Source organism: Bufo gargarizans, chromosome 1 (assembly GCF_014858855.1).
Source record: "Bufo gargarizans isolate SCDJY-AF-19 chromosome 1, ASM1485885v1, whole genome shotgun sequence".
NCBI lineage: Eukaryota > Metazoa > Chordata > Amphibia > Anura > Bufonidae > Bufo > Bufo gargarizans.
In genome coordinates, this window is record NC_058080.1 from 378503253 (window position 1) to 378524742 (window position 21490).

The 21490-nt window shown below is 40.7% G+C and overlaps 1 protein-coding gene across 1 annotated transcript in view; it reads left to right on the top strand.

Annotated features, from left to right (window-relative positions):
• LOC122920516 (F-BAR domain only protein 1-like) overlaps positions 1-21490 on the top strand; it is a 150773-nt gene that overhangs the window by 53147 nt on the left and 76136 nt on the right. Inside the window, exon 3 of the mRNA XM_044270087.1 lies at positions 3671-3762. Within this exon, the coding sequence (XP_044126022.1) occupies positions 3671-3762 (92 nt within the window). The remainder of the gene's footprint in view (positions 1-3670; positions 3763-21490) is intronic.

Consider the following 21490-nt stretch of genomic DNA (forward strand, 5'->3'; position numbering starts at 1 on the left):
ACATTTTTGCAGATGACACTAAACTGTGTAAAGTAATTAACATGGAAGATGACAGTACACTGCTACAGCTGGATCTGGATAGATTGGAGGCTTGGGCAGAGGAGAGGCAGATGAGATTTAACACTGACAAATGTAAGGTTATGCACATGGGAAGGAATAATGCAAGTCACCCGTACATACTAAATGGTAAGACACTGGGTAACACTGACATGGAAAAGGACCTAGAAATTTTAGCGAACAGCAAACAAAGCTGTAAAAACCAGTGTCGGGCAGCTGCTGCCAAGGCCAAGAAGATAATGGGTTGCAACAAAGGGGCATAGATGTCCGTGATGAGAACATGTCCTACCACTTTACAAATCACTAGTCAGACCACACATCGAGTAGTGTGTACAGTTCTGGGCTCCTGTGAACAAGGCAAACATAGCAGAGCTGGAGAGGGTTCAGAGGAGGGTACCCTGAAAGATTATCAACATTAGGGTTATTTACTTTAGAACAAAGATGACTGAGGGGAGATTTAATTACTATGTATAAATATATCAGGGGTCAGTACAGAGATCTATCCCATCATCTATTTAATCCCCGTGACACTGACGAGGGGACATCCTCTGCGTCTGGAGGAAAGAAGGATTGTACACAAACATGGAAGAGGATTCTTTACAGTAAGAGCAGTGAGACTATGGAACTCTCTGCCTGAGGAGGTGGTGATGGTGAGTTCACTAAGAGTTCAAGAGGGGCCTGGATGTATTTCTGGAGTGTAATATTACAGGCTATAGCTACTAGAGAGGGGTCGTTGATCTAGGGAGTTATCTGATTGGAGTCAGAAAGGAATTTTTGTCCCCCTTAAAGGGATTGTCCGGGATTGGGGACATTGTTCTAAGTGTACAACAGTGACACAAATATTACACACGTGCCTGTCCTACCTTTGCCACACATGTCTGATGCCCCATTTTCATATCGCAAATTCTCAGCCAGAAGTGCCTATTTTCTCTTATAGACAGTGACGTACCTGGTCCCTTGCTGCAGAGCAAAGCCTCTTCCGCTTCGCAGGGAGCCTGGTGACGTCACCAACAGCCTCAGTAATTGAGATCGCAGGGAGGGGCTGTAACTAGGCTGGAACACATTGCGCTAAGCCACGCCCCTCCAGCCCAGTGACTTCGCCATCAGCCTCAGTAATTATGCAGATTGCAGGGAGGGGCGGGGACTTGGCTGGAAGACATCGTGTTAAGCCACGATCCTCCGGTGACTTCACCGGACATGGCACTTTTGTAATGAATGAAGGAGGCGTAATATTAATGACGGGGTGGAGTTACAGCGGAGATGATAGCTGTAACCACGTGATGCCGCTCTGCGCTGGGATCCACAGGGCAGTGCGGCAGGAAATTAGGCAAAGATATACATAGATGTAAACAATGCGTGGTGGACCGTCCTCTGGATCAACTTGCAGGATAACAGGCCGAACTGGATGGGCAAACGTCTTTTTTTCAGCCTTATATACTATGTTACTTAGATCCAATCTATCAAGGAGAAGTAGCTGTGTTATTTGCTAGTTAGCAGCTATTCCTGGCTGTTAGGCCCCTTTAACACGGGCCCGCGTGAGGTGAACGCATTGCACCCGCACTGAATCACTTGTGCGTTGCATGAAAATCGCAGCATGTTCTATAGTCTTCGTTTTTCCCGCAACACAGTCCCCATAGAAGTGAATGGGGCTGCTTGAAAATCGCAAGCAAGTGCGGAAGCGGTGCGAGTTTCACGCACGGTTGCTAGGAGACGATCGGGATGGAGACCCGATCATTATTATTTTCCCTTATAACATGGCTATAAGGGAAAATAATACCATTCTTAATACAGAATGCATAGTACAATAGGGTTGGAGGGGTTAAAAAAAATAAAAATAATTTAACTCGCCTCAATCCACTTGCTCGCGCAGCCCGGCTTCTCTTCTTTTTTCATCTTTGCTGTGCACAGAAAAAGGACCTTTGATGTCGTCACTGCGCTCATCACATGGTCCGTCACATGATCCATCACCATGTGATGAGCGCAGTGACGTCATCAAAGGTCCTATTCCTCAAAGAAGACAGAAGAGAAGCCGGGCTGCGCAAGCAAGTGGATTAAGGTGAGTTAAATTTTTATTTTTTTTAACCCCTTCAGCCCTATTCTACTATGCATTCTGTATTAAGAATGCTATTTTCCCTTTATAACCATGTTATAAGGGAAAATAATACAGTCTACACAACACTGAACCCAAACCCGAACTTCTGTGAAGAAGTTCGGGTACCAAACATGCTGATTTTTCTCACGCGCGTGCAAAACGCATTACAATGTTTTTGCACTCGCGCAGAAAAATTGTGCATTTTCCCGCAACACATCCAGACCTTATCTGGACACGCTTGTCTGCAAGGGGCCTTATACTGTATGTAAGGACTTGTTTTATCTGTCTTAGTGATCTGCTTATTTTTCTTAACTCTTCATTTTCTCTTATCTTGGATGACATTTTGGGGCTTTGGAACCGATTGCTCAAGTTACAATGATTTGTCCTGGAACCAATTAATATTGTAACTTGAGGGACCTCTGTATTGATGACCTATCCTTAGGATAGGTCAAGAATAATAGATATGCAGGCGTCTGACTTTCAGCACCCCTACTGATAAGCTGTTTGAAGGGGCCGCCCCTGTGTCCTCTTCAAACAGCTGATCTGTTTACCAGCACAGCAACTCCCGTTGTAGTGGCGGTGCAGTGTTATTATTACTGCTCCGTCCCATTCAGATGAATAGGGCAAGCAGTTGTAGTTACGCTGCACCGCCACTACAAGACGCAGCACAGGTAAACGCTCATACAAGTGCGAGCACCCCTTCAAACAGCTGATCCATGGGGTTGCCAGGAACAGGACCCTTACCGATTTTGATATTAATGACCTATCTTGGGGACAGGTCATCTGTATTATGCTACTGCACAACCCCATTAAGATATCTAGTCGAACATTTGATAAATATGCATTTTTAGTTTTTGATCTTGTTTGCTCAGAGTGTTAACAATACATTTTTCATTGCTGCAGTTATGTATGTAAGTGACTGAATCAATTTTCTGCCTGCTTGCGAGGGGTTATTTTAGTTTAATGTGGGCGTTTGCTAGGGCCTTGTTGGCATTCACAAGCAAGATCTAGTAACTATGAGCAACCGGTCTCCCTTGACGACAAGGCCTGCATCCCCGGCCTGGCACACAAGCCCATTCTATGCCATAGAGCTGCACACAGACTGGCATTGTCTCCAGTTAGAGGCTGACTCTGTCATCTGACATCCTTGCACATTGTGCCTCTCTGCAGGTGCTCTATGCACGCATGCACATCTGTGCTTCCGACTTGCTTATAAGTTCCTTCCACAGCATTTTCTGTCTCTTTCGTACTTTCTCTGTAAGGAAGCAGGCAGATTGTACAAATGGATGTACTGAACAGATTACTTTTTCTTTTTCTCTTTTTACAGTATAGCATATTTAGATTTCTTTGGTTAGATTCTGTTTGCTCTTGCTGTCAGAAAAATGCTTTCTTGTTCATGTTCATCCACACTAATTAAACCATGAGGTTTTTTATGCTATTGTGATACTGCTGTGTACTTTTAGGATGTTAGATACTAGTCTTCTACTGTTGTTGTTTTTTAATATTTCATTTTATTTTCAGGGAGATAAAAATTCCGGCTTTGCAGTCTTACACCACAATATGAAACATGGACAGCTTTCCATTAAGGAATTGGCCGAATTTGTGCGAGAGAAGTAAGATTTCTTAGTTTTGTTTTTTGTTTCTTTTTTACTTATTACCTTTTTATAAAGCAATTGTGCAGATTCAATTTTGGAGAGACTACTGTACATGGTTTAGAAGTTTAGGTCCTTGTATACATTGATTCATACCATATGCGGACCAAAAAAATGTGAGGTTCTATTAACTGACTTAATATTTTGCTTTTATGGGAAAAATAAGCTGAATTTGTTTTATTATAAGTTGGCTTCTGTGTATTGCATAGAGATAGATGGTATAATTCTGCATGTCATTTTTATTCATTGTATAGACGCTGTAGGCATGGCATTGTCGCTGCTCATCCAACTATAACATTTGTACCGCTTATTTTTTATTATTTATAACCCAATTTTCTTTTAAAGAGGTTGTCTCACTTCAGCAAATGGCATTTATCATGTAGAATAAGTTATTACAAGGAACTTACTAATGTATTGTGATTATATATTTCTTCTTTTGCTGGCTTGATTCATTTTTCGATCTCATTATACACGTCTTGTTTCCATGGTTCTGACCACCCTGCAGTCCAGTGGCTATAGAAAAATGCGCCATCGTATGCACCGTCCTGCGGTCCCGGCCACCAGAGAGGCTGGAACTTTTTCCTATGATAAATGCCATTTGCTGAAGTGAAACAACCCCTTTAAGTCTGAATTCACACATGCCATTTCACACATTCACACTTGCCATGCAGTTTTTGTTTTCTGAGGGAAATCCAGGAGTGTATTACAAAGAAAGGAAAAGTATGCAGACTTATGTTTCCTCCCTTTTGGATTCACTGTTGCCTTTGACTGAAAGAATGTGTGAGTCTTGATGATGGCGTGTTTTATAAGCCTTCCAACATATTTGATGTTCAAAGGAATTTTAATGTTTTATCCTTTCCAAAGTACTATTATTTCTCATCTTGTCCCCAAAAATATGTATTAAGAACAAGTACTCCATTCTGAGATTGTTTTCTCGTCACATAATGTACTTCATGACAGTGGTAGTCAATTTAGTCAAAAAATTTCATTTTTATTTATAAAAAAATGCCAAATTTACCCAAAATTTAGAAAAATTAGCAAATTTAAATTTCTCTACTTTTTTTAATATAGTAATACCTCCAAAAATAGTTATTACTTTACATTCTCCATATGTCTACTTCATGTTTGGATCATTTTGTAAATGACATTTTCTTTTTTTGGGTATGTTACAAGGCTTAGAAGTTTAGAAGCAATTCTTTAAATTTTTCAGAAAATTTCCAAAACCCACTTTTTAAGGACCAGTTCAGGTCTAAAGTCACTTTGTGAGGCTTACATAATAGAAACCACCCAAAAAATGACCCCATTTTAGAAACTACACCCCTCAAGGTATTTAAAACTGATTTTACAAACGTTAACCCTTTAGGTGTTCTACAATAATTAATGGAAAATGGAGATGAAATTTCAGAAATGAAATATTTGGGCAGATTTTCCATTTTAATAATTTTTTTCCTGCTAACAAAGCAAGGGTTAACAGCCAAACAAAGCTCTATTTATTGCCTTGATTTTTTTAGTTTACAGAAACACCCCATATGTGGTCGTAAACTGCTGTACGGGCGTGTGGCAGGCACAGCACTATGAAGTGCCTTTTGCGCTGTGGCATTAGAAGAATTTTGATATCTCTGACTTTTAGTCTAACCAGACTGTCTATTACTCTGTAATTCCTCTAGCGCCGTTCTATGGAAACAGTAGGTTTTTAATGATCACACCAAATGCTTCAAATAACTTCTTTATTAACTTCAACTTTTCTTCATATAACACTGCTGCCTCCGCAGCAGATAGTCCATGTACAAAACACGTGTTGAATAAAGTATCATAAAATGGCAGTATGCATAAGATGGTGGTTCAACTGTTCAATCTTGTCATTCAACATAAAATGGTGGATATATTTCTCTCTTCAGTATCTGTACTGCCACTTTAAGTTTTTTTTAAGCACTTTATGATCTCTCTGAGAGGTATACGGTATCTGAGGTCTAACTATTAGTTCAATTGCAGTATGCAGTTAGCAGTGACTTTTTGCAGATTGGTTGAGTTTGATCTGGTATGGTTGTATGCAATTTGGATTGCAATATGGAATCTGAATGCTTGCAATTTGTATTTGCAATTTGATTTGGTGGAACTGTAAGTAAACACACATATATAACTAGTTCAGTATACAGTTCTAATCACTATACTAACAGTAGGGACATTTTATAACTGATTTTAAATACCTATTTTGGCCTCTTGTTCCTATAAAACTGGACTCTGACTGGAACTGTGTGTCTGTTCAGCTCCTCTCTCTGGGGAGTAATGATTCCAGCTATGGGAATTCTCAGATAGGTTGTCTGTGATTGGTGAAAACCCATGCTGTGTGAGAAGCTGGCTGTGATTGGTCTAGACTTCTGCCCAGCAACGACAGAGCTTTCTGTTGTTTCTGCTGTGTCACTGAGCTTACCTTACATTACAAAATAAATCGTAAAGGCATATTATCTTTTTCTGCTTCTGTGAACACAATATATAACAGTTATATGACATCTAAAACATGATGTCACAGTAAATAACTCTGCTTTTGTCTTTAACACATAAACATAGGAACTGTGTTAAGGCTATTGGCAGGTCTAGCTGTATACACATATAAGCTATACTAGCAACCTAGGACAGGTCCTAGCTGGCCAGCTACAAGGAGGGCGCAGAAGGAATGCCATATGGTTTTTGGAAGGCAGATTTTTCTGGACTTTTATTTTATTTATTTATTTTTTACACTATGTCCCATTTGAAGCCCCCCTGATGCACCCCTAGAGTAGAAACTCCAAAAAAGTGACCCCATTTAAGAAACTACACCCCTCAAGGTATTCAAAACTCAACTTTTACAAACTTTGTTAACCTTTTAGGTGTTCCACAACAGTTAATAGCAAATGGAGATGAAATTTGGAAACTGGAAAAAATGGATTTAAATTGAAAATTTGCCGAAAAATAGCTGTTTTGGCACCGTTTTTATTTTTGGTTATTTACAACATTCATCTGACAGGTTGGATCATGTGCTATTTTTATAAAGCAGGTTATTACGGACGTGACAATACCAAATAGGACTACTACTTTTGTTTTACATAATAAAGCATTTTTGAAAAAATTTTTTTTTTACTGTCTCCACATTCTGAAAGCCATAGTTTATTTTTTGGGAGACTATCTTATGTAGCCAGGATGAGATGACTGTTTGATTGGAATTATTTTGGGGTGCATATGACTTTTTGATCGCTTGCTACTACACTTTTTGTGATATAAGGTGACAAAAAATGGCTTTATATATTATTTATTTATATATATAATTTTTTTTATTTTTATTTTTTTACGGTGTTTATCTGAGGGGTTAGGTCATGTGGTATTTTCATAGAGCAGGTTCTTAATGACGCAGGGATATTTAATATATTAACTTTTTTAAATGTATATAATTTTTACACAATATCATTTTTGAAACAAAAACAAAATCATTTTAGTGTCTCCATAGTCTGAGAGCCATAGTTGTTTTTATTTTTTTGGGTGATTGTCTTAGGTAGGAGCTAATCTTTTGCGAGATGAGGTGACGGTTAGATTGGCACTTTTTGGGTGGCATATGCCTTTTTGATTGCTTGGTGTTGCACTTTTAGTGATGTAAGGTGACAAAGTTTTTTAGCAGTTTTTATATTATTTTTTTGACTATGTTCACCTGAGGGGTTAGGTCATATGATATTTCTATAGGGCCGGTCGTTACGGACGTGGCAATATCTAATATGTATACTTTCTTTTATTTATGTAAGTTTTACACAATATCACTTTTGAAACATAAAAAAAAAAAAACATGTTTTAGTGTCTCCATAGTCTAAGAGCCATAGTTTTTATTTTATTTTTGGGGGCGATTGTCTTAGGTAGGGGTTCATTTTTTATCAGATGACAGCTTGATTGGCATTATTTTGGGGTGCATATGACTTTTTGATTGCTTGCTATTACACTTTATGTGATGTAAGGTGACAAAAATTGGCTTTTGACATCGTTTTCACTAGATTGGCACTTTTTGGGGGCATACACATGTTTGATCGCTTGGTGTTGCACTTAGTGATGTAAGGTTACAAAAAAAAAATGATTTAGTTTTTTTTTACTGTGTTCATCTGAGGTGTTAGGTCATGTGATATGTTTATAGAGCCAGTCAATACAGACGCGGCAATACCTAAAATGTCTGCTTAGATTTTGTTCCCTATTTTAAAAAAAAAATGTTTTTTTACTTTATTTGGGGAAACTGACTGACTTTTTAACTTTTTTTTTTTTTTTTTTTTTTTTACTTTATTTTTAAACTTTTATTTCACTTTATATTTTGTCCCACTTTGGGACTTAAACTTTTGGGGGTCTGTTCCTCTTTACAATGCATTCCACATACAGCTTCTTGCCTGTGAGATCCAGGGGGCATCGCACTGCCTTCTCTTCTATCGGGTCCCCGTCACAGCAGCACGGGGACCCAATGGCAGCTCCAATACCCGCCCGACATCGCACGTGCTGGGGTGATTTCACAGATACCGGCGCATGCAGTAGGGGTCAGGCTATCAGTGACTGCCGGAGCCCTGCCGCTGATCGGGTGGGTGCAGCTCACCATGAAGTACATGTATGTCACGGGTCTTTAAGTCCCAGACAGAAATGACGTACATGTACGCCATGGGTCCTTAAGGGGTTAAGACATGAATTGAATATATTTTTTTTTTTTTTTTTTTTTTTTTATTATTATTGGGCTGTCGTATGTGACAATTTGTAAAAATAAATGCCAAAAAAAGAATAAAAATACAAACATTAATTTTACTTAGGCCTCTTTCACACGAGCGTGACTGATTGACTCTGGATGCATTCCAGTGAAACTCGCACCATTTTGCAAGCAAGTTCAGTCAGTTTTGTCTGCGATTTGCGTTCAGTTGTTCAGTTTTTTTTTCGCACTGAACAGGCTTGAGAAAGGCTACTGCGTAGCCGAAATGTCGTGTATTTGTGTGTGCACTCTTGGTCCCCAATAAAAGTCACACTGGATATGCTGCTGTGAAACCTTCTTATCTATTCGTATATATGGGACGGCGGTGGATTGGTGGTTCCATCACGGCTGATGCATTCCGGACAGGTTAGAAGATCCATTTTGTGCTGCTCTGCAATTACTTTTTACTACTGTCCTGACGATAAGTCATCAATATCAAGAGCCTGGAAAACCCCTTCAAGGATGCTTTCACACCTAGACTTTTGGTGGCATTTTATTTTTTATTTTTGATGCATATTTTGCAGTACAAATGTGGGCTCCAGATGTTACAAGCTGAAGGTGTATAGGAAATATGAAACGCAGAACACATGGTATTTTCGTTCTTCAGGTGGTGATTTTTGTCTTTTTGTTTTCTAAAACGCAGCATACTGTAGCTCTTGGCGTTGTTTCAGGTGTTTTGATATCTTATCTATAGGGAAAAAACACTAATGGTAAGACACATTTGGAAAAAATGCCGAAAACGTGAGAAAATAGGCGTGTGGCCAAAAAACACATGAGCTTTATTTGGCAATTTTTTGTAGTAGCAAAAGAAAGAAAAAAGCTAAATACGTGTACGGACCGTAAAAGAAGAACTTCTGTATAGAGCTTCCCCTATTTATATGTGTATATTTACATTACTATTTCATAGGGGAAGTGCTAGGGCTTTAATTATATGGTTTATTTTAGCAACTTAAGGACCCAGGATGAGAAAGCTTGTCCTAAATGGCCTGTACTTTGCGCCCCAGGACGAGCATTCTCGTCCTGCAGTCCTTCCCCCCCCCCCCATTCTCGCCCTGCAGTCCTTCCCCCCCCCCCCCCCCCCTCCTCATAGGCCTCCGTACATGCTGGACCCCAAGGCCTTGGAATGGTTTGGGGCTTGCATTGCAACCATCGGGTTTGCTGCGGTAGGGGGGGACCCGATGGTTGCAATGCAAGCCCCAAACCATTCCAAGGCCTTGGGAGGCCTTGGGGTCCAGCATGTACGGAGGCCTATGAGGCCCAGCCCCCAGGCTGGGTCTCATAAGCAAACTATCAGTGTATTACATTGTGTAATACAAATGTATTGTGCTGCATTCAAACAGGGATCAGACCCTGTAATGTTGAATTCCCATAGTGGGACAAAAATAATAAAAGTAAAAAAAAAATAAAAAAAAAATGTTTTTAACAATAAAAGAAAAAGTATCTTTCCCATAAAAAGAGACATTTAAAGGGACTCTGTCACCAGTTTCTAACCCCCCCTTTTATAACTATGGTTCTCTCCATGGTCCCCTTCTCATTACAAAGCTGTTGTTATAAGTTAAATCCGCCGTGTAGTTTTCATAAAAATTGCTTTTATCTAACCTGTCAATCTTCAGGATAAGGTGCCCAGGGCGTTTCTGATGGTCTGAATCTGCCGCTCTTCGCCGCCGCCGTTGGTGCCCAGCTCCTCCCATGATCCTTTCAGCGCCACCTCGATGTAATGCATCGCGAGGCCTGTGCGCATGCGCGAGATCTTTGAAAAGGAGGAGGGGGCACTGAGGAGAGCCGGAGGCGGATTGCATTACATCGAGGTGGCGCTGAAAGGATCATGGGAGGAGCTGGGCACCAACGGCGGCGGCGAAGAGCGGCAGATTCAGACCATCAGAAACGCCCTGGGCACCTTATCCTGAAGATTGACAGGTTAGATAAAAGCGATTTTTATGAAAACTACACGGCGGATTTAACTTATAACAACAGCTTTGTAATGAGAAGGGGACCATGGAGAGAACCATAGTTATAAAAGGGGGGGTTAGAAACTGGTGACAGAGTCCCTTTAAAATTGTAATAATAAAAAAAGACATATTGGGTATTACCGTGTGCGCTACAACCTGCTCTATAAAAATATCACATGATCCAACCCATCTGCTCAAGCCCGTAAAAAAAAAAAATCAAAAAAAAATCATAAAAACTGTGCTAAAATAAGCAATTTTTTTTTGTCACCTTACATCACAAAAAGTGTAATACCAAGCGATCAAAAAGTCATATGCGCCCAAAATTGTACGAATCAGACTGTTATCCTTTACATAAGACGCCCAAAAAAAAAAAAAGTATGGCTTTCAGAATATGGAGACACTAAAAAAATCATTTTTTCACCTTTTTATTATATAAAACTGAAACAAACAACAGTAATATTTGGTATTGTCCGTCTGTAACAATCTGCTCTATAAAAATACCACATGATCTGACCTGTCAGATAAATATTGTAAACGGTGCCAAAACAGCTATTTTTTTTGTTACCTTTCCTCACAAAAAGTGTAATTTAAAGCAACCAAAAATCATAGGTACCAACAAAACTGCCACCTTATTTCGTAGTTTCCAAAATGGGGTTTTTTTTTTTTGTTTTTTTTTGTTTGTTTTTTTGGAGTGTCTACTCTAGGGGTGCATCAGGGGTCTTCAAATGTGACATGGCAACTTAAAATTATCCCAGTAAAATCTGCCTTCAAAAAACCATATGGCGTTCCTTTCCTTCTTTGCTCTGCTGTGTGCCCGTACAGCAGTTTACAACCACATATGGGGTGTTTCTGTAAACTACAGAATCGGGGTAATAAATTATTGAGTTTTTTGTTTGGCTGTTAACCCTTGCTTTGTCACTAGAACAAATTGCTTTAAAATGAAAAATCTGCCAAAAAAGTGAAATTCAGAAATTTCATCTCCATTTTCCTTTTAATTCTTGTGGAACACCTAAAGGGTTAATAAAGTTAGTAAAATCAGTTTTAAATACCTTCAGAGGTGTAGTTTCTAAAATGGGCCATTTTTATGAGTGGTTTCTATTATGTAAGCCGCTCAAAGTGACTTCAGACCTGAACTGGTCTTTCAAAAGTGGGTTTTGGAACTTTTCAGAAAAATTTCAAGATTTGCTTCTAAGCCTTCTAACAACCCAAAAAAGGAAAATGTAATTATACAAAATGATCCAAACATGAAGTAGACATATGTGAAATGTAAAGAAATAACTATTTTAGGAGGTATCACTATCTGTTTTAAAAGCATAGAATTTTGAAATTCTGAAAATTTCAAATTTTCTAAATTTTTGGTAAATTTTACTTTATTTTTTTTTACAAATAAAAATTTAATATTTTGACTCATATATGCCGGGCGCGGGCGCGTTTGATACAGGATGTCGGGCGCATGCGCAGTGCGGCGAAAGTAAGACGGCGCGTAGTACGCGCGGCAGCCGGGACCGCGCTCCTGCCGCCCTTTACTGCGCATGCGGCCGTTGAGCGCGGTCCCGGATTCGGAGTTCGGCTGTCAGTAACAGAGGCAGGGGGCGGGGAGAGGGCCATGTAAGACGCCGAGGCCGCTGCCCCCGTGACTTCAAGCCTGACTTGAAGCACGGGGCAGCAGCTGAATATAACATCGATTTCTGAATGAGCAGACATGCGGGAAAACGAACAAAAAGTGCATCAAGAAACGAGTATACAGCACTATAAGGTACTGTAAACAGCTTAATAGGCGATTTTTGGGTGACAGGTTCCCTTTAAAGATATCGCCACATAAAGTGACACTGGTCAGATTTGCAAAAAATGGCCTGGTCCTTAAGGTGAAAAATGGCAAGATCCTTAAGGGGTAAATGGATGTGTTTATTAATAATAATAATTAATATTATTATTATTATTATTATTAGTTATTTATTAAAAGTCATTTACCTAGTTTTCTTTCAGCCCCAGGTTACAGCACACCTGATAAGTGATAATTGTCACATTTGGAGCTGTGCTAGTTCTAAGACCAACCAGCTCATCATGTGATCAGGCAATGCTAATATATATTTCTCTCTATCTAACGAAAATGGGACAGCACTCCAAAAACAGCAGCAATGTATTTGCCACATGGGTAAATAAATTGCTGCTGTTTTGGGAGTGCTGTCCCATTTTCGTTTTTTTTATATTTGGGCATCGGGCTTAGGCCTTGGGACAGAAAAAAATAAACTGTCAGCACCACCCAAAAAGAAGTATAAGGAAAAGGCGGGTGCAAAGCCCAAGTATGGCAAAAGGGGTAACACTTATATAGGATAAAAATCGGACTGCACTCCAAACGTATCTTCAATGAAACAGTGTGTCTTTATTCACCCATGAAGTGGCAAAGAGCAACGTTTCGGCTCATACATGAGCCTTTCTCAAGCATTGATAAAAAGTGAGCAACATACATAAAAAGCATGTGTAAAATATATCCAAATATCTACATAACAATCCATGATCACCATAACACATAAAGTGACAAGTGCTCCAAGTGAATCGGGTAGATATTATGAAAAATTACATATAATATTCCAAATACATAATTGGATACAACTGTATCACATCCATATAAAATTAGTTCAAAACCTACGATTGTGAACATGTGTGGGAGGAGGAGATTAATTAATTACTGCCTGGAAGCGTGATACAGCCCACAGACTGGTGCGCTGCTCAGCGCGTCCACAGGTTACCAATACGCATGTCCCGATCACACTGCGTCATCCACAGGAGACCGCATGGAGACGTGTATACGTCGGAGGGTCACCAACTGATGACCCAAGTGGCGCACACTGCCGTCGCTCACAGCGCCCTCCCACCGATGATAGGAGAAGGTGGCGCATGTGCAACAGTGTCGCCTAACTAACAACTGCCATATTTCAAGAGGGAACATTGCCCAATTTCTCATTTATACTTGGTCATTATGACCAGGGGTTGTCACCGTTGTGCAAAGGCCAGTCACTGTGGGTCAATCCCACTGCCAAGCAAGTTGGATGAGCCACCATCTTTTCCAAAAAAGGATAGCTCTAATCCCGTTGTTACCCCACCTGTCAGTGCCGACCACACTGTGCGTCCCTGTCCTGCTCCAATGTGTGACTGAGAGGGTTCTCCTCAATTAAATGTGACAAACTGGTGTCCAACAATAAAGTATTGGCAGCATAAATTAGAACATTATCTCAATCGGGAACAACCTCCTCCATTGAGTGCACACGGGACATACACATGGGACCTGTAGAATAAAAACACAACTCTGCCATAGCAAAGTAATGCTTCATTGTGGGCTCCTCATCAAACGTCCAGGTTCATTAATTTTCCAAAATACCTTCCCAAAATACCACCCTCCCAGTTGTGCAAATGTGTCTGAAATATTAAAACAAGTGTCAGTAATGGATATAATCCATATTTCTATCACATACCTCCACCATATCTATAATCTATATTTATTCCATTTGGGTACAGACTGTTCAAAGTCTGGATCTAGTGCATTTCTCTTCTTTTTTTTTTTTTGTCCAGAAACTCTTTTTTTGAGTAGAGATATACTATCTTCACCCCTCTGTGGCATTTGGATCTTTGCCACTTCATGGGTGAATAAAGACACACTATTTCATTGAAGATACGTTTGGAGTGCAGTCCGATTTTTATCATATATAATATTATATTATTATTTTTTTTTGGGGGGGGGGGGAGATTCAGTAAAACTTGTAATTTTATACATTTTAATATATTTGCTTTTTCCTTCTCAGGTAACAGCTATCGGTACAGGAGGGAGATTGATAGCATTGTGTGTATACAGAGACAGCTGTCAGTCACTGGTAACCCCCTACCCCTGTACCGATAGCTGTTTACAGGAAGTGGAAAAAGCAAAGATATAAATGTATAGATTACAGGTTTTACTGATTCTTTCCCCCCAAAAAGTATATATTAAAGGGACACTGACAGGCCCAATAAGCATATTTAGGTGTATATATGACAGTACAGGTCTTATAAAGTGTATTAAAATCATCTAAGTATCCCCCCTGTCCACCTTATAAATACAGTAAACTGAAGTTTTATAACCTGCTTGACTCGTTTTCAATCTGCCCAAGGGGCGGCGTTTCATCTCCAATTGCCCAGCCAGCCGCCCCCAACTGCCGTTTTGAAGCGCTGCCCAGCTCATCAATATTCACTTCGCTGGGCGGCTACTACTCTCCCCGACGCAAGATCCGGCGCATGCCCAATACAATCCTATGGGCACTCTTAGACGCAGACTGTCTGTACGCAGGCGCGATGTGATCCCGGCCAGTGAGGGTGCCAGGCGCATGCGCTGAAGATTAGACTGAGGACGATGCCCATAGGATTGTATTGGGCATGATTTTAATGCACTTTATAAGACCTGTACTGTTATATATACTAAATATGCTTATTGGGCCTGTCAGTGTCCCTTTAATCTGCTTGGATTCTCCTGCTCTATAATACGGTGCTTTCAGACTGCATTGCATTTTGTGGTGACAGGTACTCTTTAAACATCATGCCATGTAGAGCACATAGATGTGTATGAGCCAGAATGCAGTACTGTGCTTATGGATAGTGTTGAGCAAACTTGTATTTTAAGTTCGGCGTCTAAAGTTCGGGTTATCGAACTATCCCGTTATGGATTCCGCTACCATGGACCATAACGGAATTTAGAATAAATGACGGGATACTTCGATAACCTGAACTCAAACTTTAGACGCCGAACTTAAAACACAAGTTCGCTCAACACTACTTATGGACCCTTCATTGCATTACATTGTCACCCATTCATATAAATAGCTAGCATATAAAGCCCTGTGTGAGCACTTTTAAACAGGTTGTCTTACAAAGACAAACCCTGTAGAGGACATCGATGTCTAATAGCCAGAATGGGGTACTGCCCTTACGGACCCTTCAATGCATTACATTGTCACCAATATGTATGAATATCTGGCGTATATTGATACATTTTCCTCGGCTGTTCACACATGGCTTTCCCAAATGATAAATGCCAATTGCTCGGAGTTTGGAGAAGCTGGAAAGAATAGAGATCAGGTGATCACTGGTCCAGTGTATCTCTGTAAAGGAGTTCTTTTCATAAGACGTCATCAGTCTACCTCAACTACATGCTTGTAAAATGCTGACTGCCTGTTGACACTGTTAGGGTTGGTGTTTGCTGCTGTCATAAAATTTAAGTTATTAGAAGATAATGACTTTTTGGCTGTAGAAACTTATCGGATAACTGCTTTTGACTTTTATTTTTGTGGAGAATGTTAGAGAATGCTGTGGTCCAGCCCTTTTGTCCTACAGCCTTGCATGTAAGTAGGGAAGAACTGGTAGCACCTCAGCTGCATGGTGCAAACAAAAAGAGGCAGTTTTGTCATAGTTACCAACTAAATGTTTCTCTGCCTTTTCATCTGTGGACGAAACATTGTTTCCTTGGTACTTACCCATCTGTTGCCGCTGTCTCCACTGCGTCCAAACTGGCTGTGAGCTTATATGCTCTGGTTTAGACCAGATGTATTCTGAAGTCTTCTTCTTCTTCAGCTGCATATACATTGTATATACTGATGTAGCCATCTCTAACTTGATACTCAGTTGCATCTTGATTTGTAATGGCTACATCAGTTTTGTATGTAGCGGGATTAAATGATTTGCTTATTACCAAGATATATATATTCTACAATGACTCAGGAACTCATCCACTTAGAACCTGAGCAGAAGAGCCTGCAGTCAGTCTTGGCAGCACAATGGATGAGTAAGTACTAAAGAAACTAACTTACATCCAGAGGTGAGAAGATTGGAATTTTTTTATAAAAAAAAAAAAGCTTAGAGAATCCCTTTAAAGAGGACCTTTCACTAGTATACAAACTAAAAAACTAACTCTACCTGTGGGCAGAGCGGCGCCCAGGCGTCCCCCTGCACTTACTAGTATGCCTGGGCGCCGCTCCGGTGTCTCAGCTCCGTCTGTTGTACTGGACTGATTTTTTTGTAGGAGGCATGTACCTTGCTGCAGCACTGGCCAATCGCAGCGCACAGCTCATAGTTACCTTCTTGTTACCTTGCCTCACAAAAAGTGTAATATAGAGCAACCAAAAATCATATGTACCCTAAACTAGTACCAGGAAAACTGCCACCCTATCCCGTAGTTTCTAAAATGGGGTAACTTTTTTTGGAGTTTCTACTCTAGGAGTGCATCAGGGGGGCTTCAAATGGGACATGGTGTCAAAAAACCAGTCCAGCAAAATCTGCCTTCCAAAAACCGTATGGCATTCCTTTCCTTCTGTGCCCTGCCATGTGCCCGTACAGCAGTTTACGACCACATATGGGGTGTTTCTGTAAACTAGAGAACCAGGTCTATAAATATTGAGTTTTGTTTGGCTGTTAACCCTTGCTTTGTAACTGGAAAAAAATTATTAACATGGAAAATCTGCCAAAAAAGTGAAATTTTGAAATTGTATCTCTATTTTCCATTAAGGCCGTGTGCGGGCCGTGGAACCGCGGCCTGGATCCCTCCTGAGAGCAGGAGCGCACGGCGTCACTGGTTGCTATGACGCCGTGCGCTCCCTGCTGCCGCCGCAATACAGTAATACACTGGTATGATCTATACCAGTGTATTACTGTACTGTGCCGGCAGCAGGGAGCGCACGGCGTCATAGCAACCAGTGACGCCGTGCGCTCCTGCTCTCAGGAGGGATCCAGGCCGCGGTTCCACGGCCGTGAAACACGGCCGTGTGCATGGGGCCTTAATGGAAAATAGAGATACAATTTCAAAATTTCACTTTTTTGGCAGATTTTCCATGTTAATAATTTTGAACGGGTTAACAACGTTTTTAAAATCAGTTTTGAATACCTTGAGGGGTGTAATTTCTATAATGGGATCATGTTTGGGTGATTTCTATTATGTAAGCCTCACAAAATGACTTCAGACCTGGACTGGTCCTTGAAAAGTTGGTTTTAGAAAATTTTGGAGAAATTTCAAGATTTGCTTCTAAACTTCTAAGCCTTGTAACGTCCCCCAAAAATAAAATGTCATTCCCAAAATGATCCTAACATGAGGCAGACATATGGGGAATGTAAAGTAATACCTATTTTTGTAGGTAATACTATGTATTATAGAAGTAGAGAAATTGAAACTTGAAAATGTACAAATTTTTCTAAATTTTTGGCAAATTTTGTATTTTTTTATGAATAAAAATGAACTTTTTTTACTTCATTTTACCAGTGTCATGAAGTACAATATGTGACGAAAAAACAATCTCAGAATGGCCTGGATAAGTCAAAGTTATCACCACATAAAGTGACACTGGTCAGATTTGCAAAAAATGGCCTGGTCCTTAAGGTGAAAATGAGCCCGGTCCCTAAGGGGTTAAAGAGCTTCTGTCTGTATTATCAACCCTATTAAGTCAGATGTATTGCCTGGTAGGATTGATTATGCTTATGAAAACAATATTTTTCTTTTTTCTGTAGCTTGCAGCACTTGGAGATATCATTACTGTTATGCAAATTAGGCAGTTTGAGCATCAATGGGCTGGTATAAGCTCTTGGAGTACAGCTACTGCTACACCCATCTGCCCAGCCTATATGACAGGAAGCTGCAATCAGTGGCAGTTAACCCCTCAGCTCCTGCCTCCTGTATTAAACGTTAATCGTCATTGGTGGCGCAGTGCATCCTCCCCAGTATTAAAAACAATGGTAGCGCAGTGCGCCCTCCCCTCACCCCCCAGTATTAAAATCATTGGTGGCGCAGGCGCCCCCCAATCCCCCGAGTATTAAAGTCATTGGCGGCAGTGGCCACATGGTCCCCTCCCCTTCTCTTCATTGGTAGTGCAGTGGCAGCTTCTGATTGGAGCCCCAGCAGTGTAATCATGGGGCTGTGATCTGTTACCATGGCAGCCAGAGCGCTACTGAAGCCCTGGCTGCCATGGTAAGCTCCCTGCTGCTGTGTGTACTATGCACAGGGCAACAGGGAGAGTGTGAAGTTCTATTCACCCTAATAGATCTCTATTAGGGTGAATAGGACAATTAAAAGATCCCAGGTTCTAGTACATAAGGGGGAAAATAGTTATTAAATAAAAAGTAAAACAAAAAAAAACCCACCAAAATATTAAGTATAAATCACCCCCTTTCCCAATTTTACATATAAATAAATAAACATATCACATGTTGCCATGTCCAAAAAGTCCAAACTGTTAATATATAAATATATATATATATATATATATATATATAATATGTGGTGAACGGCGTAACAGAAATCCCCCCCCCCCCCCCCCCCAATATATACTGTATTTTTCACCCCATAATGGAAGCACTCATTAGTACAGGAGGACCGGGAAGCGGTGAAGGCTTTGTACTCACTGCTTCATGGTCCTCGGCTGTCGGCTGTAAAGGCTGTGCACAGCATTACAGCGTTCTGTGATCTCATGCTGTGCTCAGCCTTCACAGCACAGCCGGAAGACAGAGCGCGCTGGAGGAGAGGCACAGCGGCGTCCAGGAGCAGGAGAGGTAAGTGGTTTATTTATTTTTATTAAACATGAGGTGCTGGGGGCAACATGAGAGGCAATGGGGGGCTACAGAGTGCTGATATGAGGCAATAGGGGCTGCTGGGGGCTGATATGAGGTCTGATTTGGGTCTGAGGTCTGATTAGGGGTCATTCACATGACTTGTTGGGGTCTTATTAACATTGGGGGTTTGATTGGGGCTGTTAGCTGAGGTCTGATCTGAGGTGGAATGCAAAATTTATATTTCTTATTGTCCTCCTCTAAAATCTAGGTGTGTCCTATGGCCGGTGTGTCTTATAGGGCGAAAAATACGGTATATACTACATGGAGAAACCCATAAAAATAAAACGGACAGAATTGCAATTTTTGTCCACTGCACCGCTTAAAAATTGTATAAAAAAACCTACAGCTTGTCCCACAACAAACAAGCCCTCACATAGCTCAGTCAATAAAAAAAAAAAATGTTATGGCCCCTAAAAACAATTTCAGCAAATTCCATTGTTAAAAAATCCAGATGCCGCTCCTTCCCTTCTGAATGCTGCCATGTTCCCAACCAGCAGTTTACAACCACATATGGGGTGTTACCGTATACAGGAAAAAATGAATAACAAATTGTAGGGTGCATTTTCTCCTGTTACCCCTTGTGAAAACAATATGGTGCTAAAGCAAAATTTTTATTGGAAATGTACCGTAAATTTTCATTTTCAGAGCCAAGAGTTTGTTGGGTTGCTTGTTGGGTTAAAGCGCTTACTTGCACCCTTTGATTAATTCCTTGAGGGGTGTAGTTTCCAAAATGGGGTCACTTTTTGACGGTTTCCTAGGGATACCTCAGGGTCTTCAAATGTGACATGGCACCTGAAAACCATTCCAGCAAAATCTGTCCAAAAACAATATTGCACTCCTTCCCTTCTGTACCCATGAAGAGATTTACGACCACATATGGAGTGTTTTTGTAAAAGATATGGGTTAATCAATATCGAGGTTTTGTTTTGCTGTTAATCCTTGATTTGTTACAGGGAAAAATAGATTAAAATTGGAAATGTGCACAAAAAAAAGATTTTTTATTTTATTTCACCTCTATTCCTGTCAAACACAAAAGGGTTAACAAAGTTTCAAAAATCAGCTTGGAATAATTTGAGGGGTGTATTTTCTAAAATGGAGTCATTATGGGTGTTTTCTGCTAGGATGCCCTTTAAAGTGACTTCAGAACTGAACTGGTCCTTAAAGATATTTTTTTAAATTTTCTTTAAAAAAAAAAAAAATTCTGAACCTTCTAACGTCCTAAAATATAAAATGACATTCACAAAATGATGCCAATATGAAGAAGACGTATAGTAAATGTTAACAAATTTTTTGAAGTTTTCTGTAAATTTTTGTATTTTTTTCATACAGGAAGGTAAAACGCATCAACTGAAATTCACCACTAACATGAAATACGAAGTGTCATGAGACAACAATCTCAGAATCACTTGGATAAGTAAAAGTGCTCCAAAATTATTACCACATAAATTGACACTCATCACATTTGAAATATGGGGCTTCGGCATTTGGTCAAAACTGGCTTTTGCTGTAGGTCTAGTAGGTCTGTAGCTAGTGGTGTCTTTAGGGTATACAGTGTGTACAAGCACTGTACAGAGATGCTTTGAGGGGCTGTGGGTCCATAGAGTTAGATGCCTCTGTGAGGCATCTCATTCTCCCCTACAAGCAATGGTTCTAGAGGTGTATATACTGGATCTGTAATACTGCATATGATGTTGCATGCCACAATTCTGTCATTGATTCAGACACGGTACTGTAAGGCTACTTTCACACTTGCATTGTTTTCCGGTATTGAGGGCCGTCAGAGAATAGGGTTGGGCAATATACCGGTGTTCACAATATACTGCGGTATTAAAAAAACGGCCGAATGGCGATATTGCTGTTTCCTTATTACTGCGGTATTTTGTGACGTCATCGAAGCAGTCATGTGCACTGACCGCTTCAAAAACTGCAGCCACCCGCCCGCCCGCCCCTACATCATTACACACCAATTGCTTCCCGCAGCGGCCGACCAGGCTCCTCCTCGCTGGCTCCCATTGGGCAGTATCCGCCCAGGCTTTGCAGCGCAGTAGCAGCGAGCGAGTGGCGGGAAAGTCAGTCAGAAGTTGAACTTTATCGGACGGGCAGCTATTAAAGGTGTAATGTCTCTGCCCCAATTATATGTCTTCTGTCCGACCTTGGCCTACTCAGTCATCAGGCCTTCATGCCTGCCTGCAATGCAACTAGCTGCATGCTCCGCACTGCACATTGAAATAGCAGCCAGCAGGCAGGCAGGGAATGAGCCATCACGAGTCCCTCCCTCCCCCATGACCAACAAGTAGGAATTACTGTATGGTGGTGGCAGGCAGGTCACACAGGTGGCCATAAGACATTGGGGGGGGGGGGGGGGCAGCACCTTGTGGCTGCTGCC